Source organism: Glossina fuscipes, unplaced genomic scaffold (assembly GCF_014805625.2).
Source record: "Glossina fuscipes isolate IAEA_lab_2018 unplaced genomic scaffold, Yale_Gfus_2 61, whole genome shotgun sequence".
Classification (NCBI taxonomy): Eukaryota; Metazoa; Arthropoda; class Insecta; order Diptera; family Glossinidae; genus Glossina; species Glossina fuscipes.
In genome coordinates this window covers 5,007,683-5,022,803 of record NW_023998433.1, presented here as the reverse complement: position 1 = coordinate 5,022,803, position 15,121 = coordinate 5,007,683, and the positions used below count along the sequence as shown (strand labels likewise).

At 32.2% G+C, this 15,121-nt stretch overlaps 3 protein-coding genes across 4 annotated transcripts in view; 1 reads left to right on the top strand and 2 right to left on the bottom strand.

The window, feature by feature from the left end:
* The window catches only part of LOC119637813, a 23,824-nt gene extending 14,872 nt beyond the window's left edge, over nucleotides 1-8,952 (bottom strand). The window contains exon 1 of one of the 2 annotated variants that reach the window (XM_038034145.1): nucleotides 8,251-8,952. Coding sequence is in view for 1 of the 2 variants with exons in the window: in XM_038034147.1 (XP_037890075.1) it covers nucleotides 7,050-7,079 (30 nt within the window). In the remaining variant the exon portion in view is untranslated. Of the gene's footprint in view, nucleotides 1-7,049; nucleotides 7,083-8,250 lie in introns of those variants that run through there. The other variant, XM_038034147.1, reaches the window with a different exon arrangement.
* Nucleotides 8,953-11,117: 2,165 nt separating this feature from the next.
* On the top strand, nucleotides 11,118-12,889 carry LOC119637967 (LETM1 domain-containing protein 1). Its single transcript, XM_038034450.1, has 4 exons — nucleotides 11,118-11,415; nucleotides 11,486-12,013; nucleotides 12,070-12,358; nucleotides 12,414-12,889. The coding sequence occupies exons 1-4, from the start codon at nucleotides 11,309-11,311 to the stop codon at nucleotides 12,789-12,791; spliced, it is 1,302 nt and encodes a 433-aa protein (XP_037890378.1). The 5' UTR covers nucleotides 11,118-11,308; the 3' UTR covers nucleotides 12,792-12,889.
* A 218-nt stretch (nucleotides 12,890-13,107) lies between these two features.
* Nucleotides 13,108-14,324, bottom strand: LOC119637968 (60S ribosomal protein L14). Its single transcript, XM_038034451.1, has 4 exons — nucleotides 14,290-14,324; nucleotides 13,908-14,009; nucleotides 13,494-13,688; nucleotides 13,108-13,310 (listed from the first exon to the last, which is right to left on the bottom strand). Exons 1-4 carry the CDS (start codon nucleotides 14,290-14,292, stop codon nucleotides 13,110-13,112), a joined length of 501 nt encoding a protein of 166 aa, XP_037890379.1. The 5' UTR covers nucleotides 14,293-14,324; the 3' UTR covers nucleotides 13,108-13,109.
* Nucleotides 14,325-15,121: the final 797 nt, after the last annotated feature.

Sequence of the window (15,121 nt, the reverse complement as noted above, 5' to 3'; positions counted from 1 at the left end):
AGTTCATATAAAAATAATGGATTTCTTTTTCCCCAAACTAATATATTGATGAAACTTGGTACACTAACGATTTTTGTCCCAAAAACGAAAGCCGTTAAAAATGGATAAGTTTGGACTACTTTTGCCATTGTTTCTCATGAAACACCTTACTTTAAAAAGATCTTTCTATTACGATTTTCAAAATTTCCCAACAAAAATCACTAATTAATAGCATTTCGGAATACTCGATTGTTGCGAAATATTTAAGTTGCTTGGCCCCTATAAAGTTTCTTATCTAAACTAAATCTTCATATGCAATGATGAAGATTTGATATAAAATTTAACTGTATCAAATTTAAATTAAGTAAGCCTATTTTTTGAACAATACCGCATATTTGGATTTTCATGAAAAATAAGCCCTTAAATAAGCCCTTAAAAACGGTCTAATTCTTAATATTTGAATTTTTGATGATTTGAAAATTAGTCTATAATACCAATTTAACACACAAATAAGCTAGATCATCTAAACAATAGGAATAGCAAGCTCTATGACAAAATAGTATAATTTTACACATTTTTTGATGAGAAATGGTGCAGATTAACAATTAGGCATAAAACTTGATCATAAGAAAGTTGCATAACTTAGGTCTATTTCTTAGGTCCTACCGTCTATATGAGCTCTAATGAAAAGTAAACCTTTCGATGACTCTAAAGTATAATTTGTAGTTTTTTCAGACGAAGAAAAGTGAAAAAACACAATCAAATCTTTAAAAAGTAAATTAAGTTTGCTATAATTTTATAAAGAGTGTACTTTTCCATGAAAATAATCTACAATTTCTGATATATTTGTCCAAATGCGAATGATTGTCTGTGTTAGACGAAGTGGTGTACAATATTTAATTGGTGGCTTCGCCCGATTATAATGTTTTTACTTATTTTTTAACTATTTTTTATTCACCGTAAGGAATAAGCACAAAAAAAAAACAATTTTTAATTCTCATTTCTGGCTTACTTAGGACATTTGACTCCATGTATATATTTAGTTATTTTTTTTGTCAGTCGGCGAACCTTTAAATGCAAAATTAAAAATTTGTTGACTGTATGCAGAAGTGTTTGTTAAATTTTTAGGAAAATTGAGCGTACATAGTAAAGCAATAGCACAACATATTTTATTCAAGCCATTGTACACCACTAGGGATTACTTCTCGTATGCCTTAGGCAGAACATGAATATCGCGCAGAAATCCCAATTGGAATACTCTCTAGGAGACACATTTTTTGGTTATCACCACAAAATTAGAAATCGTGTCGGGTGTATCTTCTAAGATTTGCTATAAATACAACATTGGAGTAGATAAGATTGTTAATCTCACTCGTTGAGAAATGATTAACATTAACATTCAGGGGATTTTTTTTTGTTTTGGTCTGAAAAGGAAAAGAAGAGAAAAAGAGAGAACTGCAACTGATTTCACTGACTCTGACTATGGGGTTTTTTCTTCTTGGCATTCTGCGTAACAAAAGTATTTTGAAGAAAAGAAAAAGATGAAAATGAAGACGTATAAAGAAAAAATTTTCGTACGGAATAAATATTTCAAATTTAGTATTACAATATTATGAAATATATTTATACATATACGGATTTGAGGGTAAAAAAAAAAATTACATGTCCATATGAGGTGTGCGAAATTTGCAAAGAAATGAGAAGAGCTTGACGCCGTATACAAGTAGAAAAAGTATTTTTTATTATGCAGTATTTCTAATAAACAATAAATTATTAGTTATGATGATAACTCTTACTGTATAAAAATTAATTTGATTGAAGTTAAAAAATGTAGATGCGCATATGCAAACTTTTCTATGGTTAATCGTATATACAAACATGTAAATTATTTCAAATTCATACAAAATCAACTATACAAAAATTATTACAAATTTCACAACACAACATTTGAAAGTTACATAAAAAAAAGAACAAATGGTCTAAGAGAAAGCTAAAAATTTATACACACGACAAATTTATATGGAAATAGTGGCGTATGTAGTGCGTAGTGCGTAGTACCTGTGGGTTAGGTTAAGGCACACGCACATAATGTACAATAAACGCAGCTTATACACTTGTCCTTATTACAATAAAAAGAAAAATAATAAAACTATTAAATCAACAGTTGCAGACGAACAATTACAATACAGTTGCACTATAATTGGTCTATTTATATACAAGAGGCCGTAATCATATAAAAATGAATATACAAACAACAGCAATTTGGAGATCCAGATATTGATACGTAATCGGCTGCACAATATATTCCTCATCAGTAGTAGCAAACCATCGGCACACAAGGTTATTAAATATATATATATATATATATATATATAAGAAGATACGTACGTATATAATTGATTTAATTCATGTAATCTAATTATAATGTAAACACACCTATACTTTTTCTTACAAATTAGTTAACCCGTTTTTGTTAATTTAATCTAAAAACACAAATATGTTGCTTTTTTATATTACTATTAAAAGTGAAACGTATTAAACAAAAAGGGAAAATAGAAAAATGTGGTAAAGTGCTGTTCTTCTTATATGAGAGGAAAATAGATTAGCGTGATCATTGTACCCAACTTCGGTGTCCCTGATTACAAATTATGGACCGAAAGAGATCGTAGGTAGGGTAGGGTACAGACGCGCCAAGGGCTGACGGCCTGCCCATTCGTTAGCAGGTTTTGTTCATCCATTTATTTTTTTAAGGGTAAAGAACGTGTATTTCTTTTAGATGTAAACGTCTGTGGAGTGAACGTGAGACAAAAACTTAGAACCTCCCATCAAGCTAGGTCAGAAATGACACGTGCGTCCGGCTCTACAACCACCAATTCTTTTCAAGTGGTACTTCAGAGTAGCGCCAAAAAAAATTAATAAAGTCAATAGCTCTATTCTCAGACAGACAGAGAGGATTTACAAACATAGCTTTTACACTTGCTCGAATAAACAATAAGGCACCGATCGAAGTTGATGTTAATCAAAAGAAGAGAGTGACCACTGATATTAGCGTAGATGGTAAGACATTTTAAGTTGGTATAGCTAACGGTTTCCAAGTGAGTTTGACCACATGAGGCCGAACGTCATCATGACGGAAAATTGGGATATCATGACTTTTGGCATATTGCATATATTTTTTTAATGTATCAGTTGAATAGTGTCAGTTACTGTTGGTAGTGTCCATTGACGATGGATTCATTTGAATGAAGCAACTCTCTAAATCATCCTTATTTGATTTTTGTGTATCGCAGCGCACACATCGTTCATCACATATCATACCACTGTTCTTGGAATTAGGTACAATTAATCACACTTACCGAAAATGCAATTTTTTTGCAAAGAACTCGCATAAACTATTCAGGGAACTCAAAAGCTATGTTTTGTACATTTCTCGAAGTAAATGATACTATTGCATAAAGCCTAAGGACGATACATTCAGATAGGAAAGTCACTAAATAAAAGAAAATCTTAAAGCTTTTTATGGACGATATTACTAATTTTTGAACATAAAAAAGGAAAAGTAATCCACAAATTTTTTTGTTTTTGCTAAAGTTTTGAGTAGTCGATCGTGACGAACAGGCTTGCGTAATTAAATCGATACTGACCTTTGCGCCGATCAAAAATATATATATTTGAAGCGATGCACATTTCAGTGTGCTAAATATATTCCAAAAATTTAATACTCCGCTTGTGATAGATGTAAAAATGTAGTAAAAAAAGAATTTCGAGCATTTAATCGAAAATTTTTAAAAATAAAGAAATAAGTAAAAATACTCTGACATTTTACGGATGATTCTTTACATCAACGGATTCTATGAAAATGCTAGATCTTTCAAGCAGAGATCAGCTTATACGTTATTCGTACGTTTTAGCATAAAAAGAGGTTTAGACGTTATATTTTAAAAATTTGTTAAAGTGCCTTCAAATGTACTCGACTTGATATGTCGTACATTCAAAAAACATAGAGAAAATGTGCTTCTGATGATGTTATTAGATTGCATAGAATAATACCAGCTAGGTTTTGGAAGATACTCTATATTTACAAAACTGTTACGCCATTTTTCTTAAACGATACACTGCTGCAACAGTCTAAACAAATCTCCTTTTACCATTTTTTTTTTCATATTTCAAGTACAGTACAACACAATTATGTTCGCAAAAGTATACTTCTTGACCATTGATCTTTTTATATTATTCGTGACTATTTATAGGGTAATTAGGCTAACAAAAAAAAAATAGACTGTCTGAAAAATTTCGGTAGTATTACCCCTTAAATATATTCAGACATTTTAGATCACATCATTCATCGCTACATTAACTTTGCGTTGATTTGATTAATTTAAAAATGTAAAAACAAACTATTTAGGCAAAACCGATTAATAAACACCTTAAACCTTTTCGATTAACAAAATTATTCATTCATTTTCTTGTTAATAATGAAGGGTGCGAAATTGCTCTAAGTGAACCAAATTTCTGGCATTAATTTGATAAACCGAAATATTCTTGCTTATAAATTTTTGTTAAAAATTTTTGAAAATTGTAATATTTTTCCATATAACGACTTCTTTCAATTAAGATGTTATATGAGGAGTGGTCACACAGATAGTCTGATCTAATTCATTTTCAATAATATTCAAACTTAAAACATATTCGTCAGAATATCAACAAAATTGCAACCTGGAGGTTGCACACAAAAACACGTGGAAGGACATTAAACGGATCGGCAGACATCCGAACAGAAAATCTAGGATCAGTTAAGAATCCTTGGGTATAAAAAGTCCAACTTAATGCCCTCTGAGCGTTTAATACATTCGCACAAACTTAATATACCCTATACCACAAGTGGCGCAGCGCACAATTAATGAAAGTCGTGAGATCTTTCGCGCTAAAAATCAGCCAATTAGTGGTTTGTAGCGAATATAAAAGAACTCTTCTATGATCAGCCTTGTGCAGTAAAAAATAATCATGATCAGATAAATTTTCAGGTAGGTGTTCATGGGTGCTTTAAAACGCACTTATACCGTTTTAACAATGATTTTAGTCTCTTTTCTCTGACGCAATAAGAGCAACCAAGAAAATACTGAAAATCTAGTGAGCATATACATTAGCGTATCATCATCAAAGAAACTTAACAATTGAGTACTAACCTTGTTTGTTCTTCCATATGGTAATACCTTAATACCTTAATTCAGGCGCCAGATGGACTTAGATTTTTACATTGGATGTGTTTTTATCATATATTATGCTTTCTATTGGTGTCTTTCACGACAATCTACACCTTTCGGAAATTTCCATGTGAAAACGAAACTCGAGTAACGAAAACACTACTAACTGACCAATTCAATTTTCGTGATATTTGTGGACGATCATTTAAATCGAGTTAGATGAGTTTTGAATTTTGTCTAACGAAAGTAAAACAGAAGAAGTTATTATTCTGAAGTTGTAACCATTATTAACAAACGAACATAGATAAGTGAACGTTGTCAACCGTGTTCCTCCCTCATCACGTTACCTATGAACTCACATTATATTCCTCTCAACTACAGATAGGGGTTAGATCAATTTACAAGACTTATGGTGCAACAATATAAAATGTTATTTAGTTATATACTCGCATTAGATGACGAAAAAATTTTTAATTGTTCTCTTTAAAATATGATCGTTTGTTTTTGAATTTGTGTCCACACATCAATACATATGCTCACGTATATAGAAAACGTTTTCTTTACCACAAGCAAAGCAAAAGCAAAGTCAATACATTACTAACCTACCAACCAGAACAACTTACATACCGTAAATTCCATTCTGTACAAAACTCAGTAATTTAGTTTACTTATGTATATATAGAAATTTTTGTGTTTGTATGAATGGATATGTAAATACATTTGTGTGAGATGAGCCAGTAAAGAATATAAACATAAAGAAAACTAATACGTTTTTGTTGGAATGATATATATCTCAACGGTCAATATATATACACGTACATTATTTATTTATTTATATGATATATAGAAATTTATATAAATGTTCATTTAGTTATATAAAGTAACATGTACCTGTGCGTGTAAACGAAAGAAAAAAGGAGGTGATTTCTTATAATTGATTCGATAAAAAAAGAAGAAAAGAAAACAGAAACATTATTCTAGATACATACAAACTAAAATATTTTAAAGTTCGGAGTACATATACATATGAATAGATGAACGCATCTCGCTGATTGCGAATATTTTGTTCCACTAAACGAATTGATTTTTCTATTTATTGTTTTTTTTGTTTGTTCTTAGTTAAGTAAAGAGAGAGATCAACAGCAGTACTTATATGTAGCCTGTGTGATATCTTAATTAGGTATAAATGAAATCCAGCATGCATATACATACGCACAAACATAAACAACAAATATAAAGTTGTAACAGAAAAGCGATGAATGAAAATCAAAATATTTGACAATGTAAATGCCATGAATTAACACGAATCAGATTTCATCTGTATATACATCTATGTCTAGATACACTTTTCTTTAAATAAATCGTTTTCGTTCACATTTCTAAATACAAATAAATGAGAATAATATGTTTGTATAAGAAAGCATAGTTTTTTCAACAGTTGCCTCGAGTGTTTAATACTGAAGCAGTAAGACGTGTTTAAAAACCTACTATCATAAGTGTTCATCAAAACTATATATATTTGTGTTTACACAAACAAGTTTGCATGGGCGCGAGTGTGTGGGCTAGTTTAAATATATAATAAACTGCCACAGTCCAATATAAACATACGCATTGACTGTACTAATTATAAGAATTTATATAAAATTTTATAGTTTAAATTAGTAATTTCACGTGGTGCCAATGTCACAACCCACGTAAATAAAGATGAGGAAGACGATGATGTTGATCGTAATGATACTTTTAACCAGTAGCCAACCCATTAAGCAAATTTTTTTTACATGCATGTCTACCCATTCGTTTAAATATGTGAACAAATTCACATGTCAATATAATGTGTGAAAACCTTAACGTATAGCGTATACATACATTTTGTATTGTTGTTGCTGTTGCTTTCATTTTCATTTTGTATACATATGTACGTACAAATTCGAAGGTATGTTATTTTAAACATTTTCAAGGTTTTTTTAAGTTAATATTTTTAGTTTTACATTTTCACCTTTTCAATGCTAACCATAATTGTTAAACGTACATAAAGAAAAGAAATAAACAAAAATCCCTTCACTTTCAATACATTCAGTAAAATTACGCACTTTGATGTTGTTTGATTGTTTAATTGTTGTTGTTGATAGCTAAATGTTCGCCAATGTCAAAGCATTGTTAGTAAAGATAGTTTTCACACAAACTGCATACATACTTAATTGAATATGAATAAATATGTAAAGATACTTTGCGTTTTTTTGCTTTCTTGTAGTTTTAAATCTACACTATAAATAAAACGTTTAAAATTGAAACAGATTCTGCGAAAACGTTATTTGGTATTGTACGTCTGAAGTTAAACTGAATATTAAGTGAGCTATTTGTCTACGGAACTAAGATTTTCGATTACGTTTAATGAAGAAAGACCTGCTGCATGACGCAGGCGCTTAATGCCGCACATTCATTTAACCCGTTACCAGCAAGTTAAACATTTTTGAAAAAAAAACGAGTATTCTCCTTTCAAATAATATTCAACGTTTTTGCACTACCATCACGACGAAAATGATCAACTTTAGCAAAAATTAAGGCGACGACAAAACATGTAGTTTTGTAAAATGAACACACACATGAACAAATGCAGTCACATTTTCTTTATTATGTTCAAAAAAAATCGGAAACGACTTTTCTAAATATCGCTAATATTCATTAGTGGCTAAAAAGGTAAGGAAGTGTAAAAAAGTACAGTAAAAATTCCGCTCAATAATTGATAAGACATTAAATTTCACATAACCAGATATATGAATAATTACATATGGGAATATTTTTAAACGACTTCACTAACCGCGACGCCGAAGTTCAACAAATTGAACCATAAAAATTAATTTTTTATTCGATTTTAGTCCCCTTAACATGAATGGTCGCAGAACGAACATAAAAAACCTAACACTACAAAGTTTATTCTACATCGCCATGACATTTCGAAGCACAGCACACCAGATGAGTAAATAAATTCTTTAATTTTTATCGTATAGTCCAACTATGTTTAACATATGCTTGTTACAAAACTTAACAATCCAAGCATGCAATTTACCTATTTACGGTCTTTAGCCGCTCACCGGATAGTTTACAGATGCCTTCACGGAAATTTTTCATAGAAATTTATTTTCATAAAAATTTGTTTGGTTCCAAAGTCGAGGTTCGATTAAATTTTCGCGCATCTTCATATTTGCAGAGTCGCAAATCTGCTAAACATCACTACATGAATATGCACCAGTGGTAAACACAAGCAGCCAAATTTGGACAATAATCCAGAGCCCAAGTTGAAGATCACTTTCTGACTCGATTTTACTGCAGAGGAATGGACACATGTATACAAATTTCATTGTTTTCTAGGCAAACAATTTTTGGTAGAAATTTTGCACTTTGTAACTGTTTCGTAGCTTACTACATTTCTACCTCAATCCAAGTTAAATATTTTCGTAGTTTCAGTTGCATTTTTTCCAACTCAATCCACTTAAAAAAAAGCAAACAACGTAAATGATAGGCACCTCTTTACTCTTTGACATACACTGAATGACATCATCATTCTCTAAGTTACTATACCGAAAATTTCAGAAAAAATAAACGCATCGCGCATGTTTCATGTCAGTTTTGCACCGGTTCATTAACATACACAAGTTGGTGAAATACAGCACAAAAAACTTGTACTGTACGTAAATTTTAAATTGCAAATGTAGTTTCCTACTCTACCGTTAAGTTCATTCGGCTCTATTTACTCATTATATTTCAGTTCTAGTATTCACGAACATTTTTGCAATTAAGTACTTTTGTTAAGAAAAGATCTCTTGTTTATATTTCCATTTATCAGGCAGTAATGTAAAATATGCAACAACTTATTAATTACAAAGATCGATTAATATCAGTTTTGTTAAGTGAAGGAATGGAAACGTTTGAAAGGTTTAAAAGGAGGCCAACTAAAGAACATTTGCAAACAGCAATGTCGATGTATCCATCACAGCAATTCAAATTAATCGGCCATCTATAGAGAATACCAAAGTATTAATTACATAACAATAGAAATTTGTTTACATGATAAATTAGAGCAACACTTCTTATTCTTATTTTCAAAGATAAGCAAGGTAACGATTTACAAAAAAAAATAAATAAATAAAGGAAAACAGTATCGTTTGTTGGATTTTCTGGCACTTTTTAACCAGCCTGCTGTATACATACATTACTCATATTAACCACATTACACTGTCTTCTTGCTATTTCGCTTTTCTACTGCTTTGTCGTCCATAAAAATTAATTTGAGAGAGCGTGACGCGGCAAGTAGGGTAGATATTGTAATACTTCCATTCTAATAGATGGTTGCATGGATTTGATCAGCGACGTCAATTGGCAAAGTATCAATGTGCATAACGATTAAATTCGATGTTATTGACATTTCTCTACATAAAATCATAGTTTTCGATTTAATATTATTGAGTTGTTCAGTGTGTATAGAACACTCATAATTGCATTTTCGTCGTTTATTACATTTGTTATTTGATTTGAAGAAATCTGCTGCCGAACCCCCTTCAAATACTTTTGGAACATTATGGTGATATTGCTATATCATTTCCAATTGTCAGTTTTGGTCTGGTGAAGTAAAAAGGTCCAAAAACAATGAATTGCAAAATTTATTGGCCGAAAACCCAGCTGTCTCTCTCGAAGGTCTTTCGAACAGTTTAGTAGTTGATGAATTAACTGTTTGTAGGCGTTTACATGTGATGGAAAAGATCCGAACGAAGCGAAAGTGGCCACCACAAGAATTGACTGAAAATGCCATTTGAAACCGTTTTAACATCGCGATGAAATTGGTCTCTAGGCAAAAAAGAAGAGTTTTCTAAGTCGTAATGTGACTGATGAAAAGTGGACTCTACTACAATAATCCCAAGCGCTGTAGTCGATGGTTAGTCCAGGAGAGCCATCCACATCGACAGTTTTGCTGGGCATATAGTGGGATCAGTAAGATGTAGTGTATTACAAGCTGCAAAAGCCGAATGAGACTGTTTCGATAAATGTTTAACGACGTCAAATGGACAAATTAAATTGAATTGGTCTTTTTTGCAACATTTTTGCAATAGAGGTTAACAAACGCAAAGTCACCCTCTTACATGACAACGCTTGGCTACACGTTGCAAGACTTATCGAGAATACCCTCTTGCAGCTCGTATGGAGAGTTCTGCCGCACTCGGCATACTCACCAGACGTGGAGCGTTTTGATTACCACCTGTTCAGGGAGATGTACCACGGCGTGGCTGGAACGCGGTTTCGAAATGTTCAAAAAGTGGGAAAATGAGTCGATGATTGGATCGCTGCCAAATCACGATACCGTATCGCCAAGTTGCCAGAAAAATAGGAAAAAGTTGTAGAAAATACTGGAAAATATTTTTATTAATAAATATTGTACAAATTTTTCTCAATAAATACCATTTGAAGTTAGAAAACGAGAAAAATATATGTAAACCCCTAAAAAATTTTCTCTTTTGGTTTGCTTTAATGATAGTCACTACTGGCCCTTTGCGATAAAAATGTACACTCTTCCACAACAAGTTTATAGGTATGAGATTTTGATTCACTTATATTTAATAAATAAAATTTACTCGTTTAAAAGAACGATCGTCTTGGCTCAAAGTGCAACAGCTATAATAAGTAAGTCTATTATCCATTTCCATTGTGCGTTATACGCAAGCGATATATGCAAAAAAACCCCAAAAATTTTTCTAAATAGTTTTGCAAAAGTGTTACTGAAAAAATTATTACTTAAATGTTGTAAAATAAATTTATTATTTGGTCGAAAAAACCTTTTCTTTTCACACACGTTTGAATAAAGTCGAAGTAAAAGAATTTTTTAAATGGAAATATAAAATAACGTAATATACTGATATCGCTCGCACCGATTGCTGGCAACTCTACAAATCATTTTGATTTGGATAGATTTTGTTTCGTTTACGTAAATTATTAAGAGTTGTGTTGTAATTTTTTTTCGACTCGTATTTTTGTTACTGCAATTTTTTATTTGATTATCGTAAAAGAGTTTTGCAAAAACATATAGTCTGCAAATTATTTCAATTTTGCGGTGGCTCCATAAGTAGCCCTAAATAATGATTGTGGTGTTGCGTCTTACGCGTGTGCCCTTAAACGCTCATCATGAGAATACGTTAAGACGCAGCTGTTTAGGGAACGCGTTGTGGCTGCACGCAACCTCGAGGTAAATCAATGTTAAACATTTCTGCCTGTTGGAAGCGTGTTAACTGCTTAGTTCCTTTCTCTACCTAAAGTAAATATGCCGAAACCGAAAAACAGATTCCTGGACTAACAAATCCCCCGCGAATTCCATCAGCTATGGAACCCAAAGCGGAATCACCAAAACGTATGCTTAAGCCGGGTTTTGAGAAACATGCAATCAAAAGTTTGAGTACCACGGAAAAGGAGATGGAACTTCCATTAAAATCTTCTTTAGACAATGTGACCAAAATTCGCGGGGCATCTAAAGTGAGTGATAATGTTCGTGGTTACGTCTTTACCCGTTATTTCGATTATGTTAGGGGTTACGATAAATTATTGGAAAAGAATTTTCCCTCAGCTATGAAAGTGTATCGCGTGTTTTTTGAAGGTGTTAAAGAATTCTTTGCGGACATGAAACGTTATTTGAAAATAACTCGTATAGTAAATTTTAAAGGTATAAAGTCATTGAACCGCCAAGAATTGGAATTATATATGCAAATGCCGAGGGATATGTTCAAAATGGCGCCCACTCTTATATTTTCAGCCCTACCCATGGTAGGCTACGCAGTTTTTCCTTTGGCGTAAGTCCTTTTCAAACCATCCAAATCCATCTGTATTACATTAGATTTCTTTTCAGTTTTATGTATCCGCGCGTACTCCTAACATCACATTTTTGGAATTATCGGCAAAAGCTGGAATTTCAGCACATGGAATTTCATAATCGTCTTACATATTATCTTCCCGTATTTCGATGCCTGCAAGAGAAATTGAGATATATAGAAAAACATCCAAAACATAAAGAATTGTCAATCATCCTTGGTCAAGTGGGTAGCGGAACACATCCCACCGTAGAACAGTTAATGGACGTCAAATCTATCTTTACTGAACCGCCATATAACCTCGTTTCCTTAAATCGAAAGCATATCGTAAGCAAATTTTATTTATTACTTTTGATGCTGCTACAACTGAAATCTTTCCCAGAGGATGCTTGTAAAAATGCACCAAGCTTCAAGAGGGATATTTAAACGTCATAGTTTATATGAGCATGCTTTTCTGCTTCATTATATGGATCAAGCCATATGTCGAGAAGGGGATGTCCATAATATGAATGAGAAAGCCCTTCGCAACGCCTGTCTTATACGTGGCCTCAATCCAAGTAACTTGCCTAAGGAAGAAATGATTTCCTGGCTTCGAGATTGGATTAAGGTCTCAGCAACAATTAAAGAGGATCATTTAACTATGTTTCTCCATTTGCCAATATTTCTAGCGTATAATCATCCCAATAACTGGCGAGTTGTATATGGTGGTGATCAAACATTCGATACAATGCCTTCATCGGAAGATAAAAGGAAACATTGATTACCATCCGGATCAATCTTTTAAGTTGGTTACTATGCTAAAGGTCTGAATAAGAAGTTATCTTAAAGATTATTCCTATTTCTTTTTTGACATAAAATGTCCTCGACAACTGTGTACAATTTATTTAAAAAATAAACACTTCCAAAGTGAGAGAGAAAAATTGATAGCTAGCAAATCAATTTTTTACATCTGAAAAGAAAGTGCCATTGAACATGACATAATTCAGCTGTTTGGAGTTAACTTAATATATAGACACACTGCCAAAGAGTTTCTTCTTAAAATTTAACGTCATTTATTTTTGTGTTTTAATTTCATAACTCATTTTTTTAGAATAGGTTTTTTTACACCTTGCGACTTCAATTGACGTATGGCCTCGCGCTTATCCTTCTTAAGTTTACGAACGCTACCATCTGCCTTAGTTCGTTTCTTTAATGCATTGAACGCAATTGTCAACAGCTTGTTTCGTTGACGTTTTGCATAACGCAACTTAAATCGATCAAAATCATTAAGTTGAGATCGCTGAAAATAAAAAAAATTAAAAACTGTGAGCAAGAATACCACCTACAATTTATTGATCATAAAAAAATATGGTCAGTAGAGAAAATGCGCTTCATATATGTATCAGCCGGCAATTCCTATCAAGAACTTCCATTATCATCACTTTCGACGCGATGGTTTCGATTAATTGTTACGAGATCTTACCTTGCAAATGTTTTGTGCTTTTTGCGACCAGGAGCTTACTTTCCATTGGCTCTTCAAATCACTTTCTTGCCACGCCTTGCGTACAATGCGTGTAGGAGCAGTATAGGGGAATTTTATCCTATATTTCGTTAAGTGAAGATTGTTTAGCCTACATTCTTGACGTGGTACTCCAGTTAGGGGCCCGTCAACAAGGACCTGCGAAAATTAAAGTTAAATATTTTTTTAAGCTGCTTTTACAAGTATTAATCTAGGATTTGATGATTTTTTGTGTATCCTACTAAGAATTCTTATATTTATCCTAGTAGTAAGCAAATGCATTTTTCACATAACTCTAGTTATGCATCTACTGGCACTTCCTAGGTTTTTTCACACCTTTTCGCGGGAATTGAATTGTTAATAGGTTTAACCACTCACCCTATTTTGATCAACTACATCGACAATGGCAACAAGTCGTCCCTTCAATGGGCCAGCCGAGCATTTAGCGATGCGTCCAGTTTGTACAAATCTTTGGAAAGGCTGGAATCAGACAAAGAATCATTTATTATTAACATTGTTCACCAGAGCCTAAAATTTGAAAGAACTATTTTTCCTTCTACCCTATTTTTCGAGGCAGCAAGCAATAAACACGTTTCCACCGTAAATGTTAGCAATCAAAGCCATATTTCAAGACAATGTGCAGTTCCATTTATCTTTCTTACTTACACATATAATAAATCAAAGCAACTTAGGAAGAATTTACAATCATTCTCACCCGCTTATAAAAATTTCAGTTAATCAAGGAGCTTAAAACACTTACCATGATTGCTAAACCGGAAAGAAAGAGAAATATGTAAGATGGCGTCGAGTCATAAAATAAAAACAGTGCTCCCAATTCAACATTAGTGCTAGCGAAAATATGGTTGCCTCTGTCAAAAATTTAAAATGTAATATATAAGCAAACTTTGTCTTATATTTATAGGTCTTCGCTGTAGGATTCTTTGATCTATTGTGAATATTAGTATTTTACTAATCTAACTTTCGACCACCTGAAGTTAAAACTTCGGTACAAACAGGTATTTCCCCTGTCCTTTAAATATTTTTTGAAATTTGTACAAAATTTATAATTAATAAAAATTAAGCAATACATTTTCTCACAGCTATTTATTTATTTATTTATCACAAAGAAACTCGATACAAGCAATTTGGGGAGAAAATAATATATGCGTAAGCGATAGCATAACCTTAAAATACTTAATCTATATCTAATAGAATATATAACTTTAAAATACTTAATCTATATCTATGACTAGACTATGCGCAAACTATGTTGCTGTGAAATAAAATGTGTATGATGGAAGGTTTACTTATCTCTAAATAAGTTTGTAATTTGCGATTTCATAACAATACTTTTCCAAATACTTTTGTAGAACATTGATTTAGGCCAGTTGTACAATAAACGATGTGAATGCTTTGCCTTTTATTTGCTTACATTTAAATTTGTGAGAATTTACAAGGGAGCACATATTGCAGAAAACATTTCTTTTTTGAATCAATTCAAATGTTCATAGTAATATTCTCTTTTTCGATTTAATTCCTGTAAATGCTTTCTAATTGTCCCAATATATTTTTTTTTTTTCGTTAAAATGCAA

What these genes read in the sequence shown, in the direction of transcription:
- LOC119637967 (XM_038034450.1), top strand. Translation starts at nt 11,309, where the DNA reads ATGATTGTGGTGTTGCGTCTTACGCGTGTGCCCTTAAACGCTCATCAT. An exon ending in TGGCTGCACGCAACCTCGAG is followed by an intron (nt 11,416 to 11,485) that starts GTAAATCAATGT and finishes CTCTACCTAAAG; the next exon opens with TAAATATGCCGAAACCGAAA. An exon ending in CCTTAAATCGAAAGCATATC is followed by an intron (nt 12,359 to 12,413) that starts GTAAGCAAATTT and finishes AATCTTTCCCAG; the next exon opens with AGGATGCTTGTAAAAATGCA.
- LOC119637968 (XM_038034451.1), bottom strand. An exon ending in ATGTAGTTGATCAAAATAGG is followed by an intron (nt 13,689 to 13,907) that starts GTGAGTGGTTAA and finishes TAATTTTCGCAG; the next exon opens with GTCCTTGTTGACGGGCCCCT. An exon ending in AAGCACAAAACATTTGCAAG is followed by an intron (nt 13,311 to 13,493) that starts GTAAGATCTCGT and finishes TTTTATTTTCAG; the next exon opens with CGATCTCAACTTAATGATTT.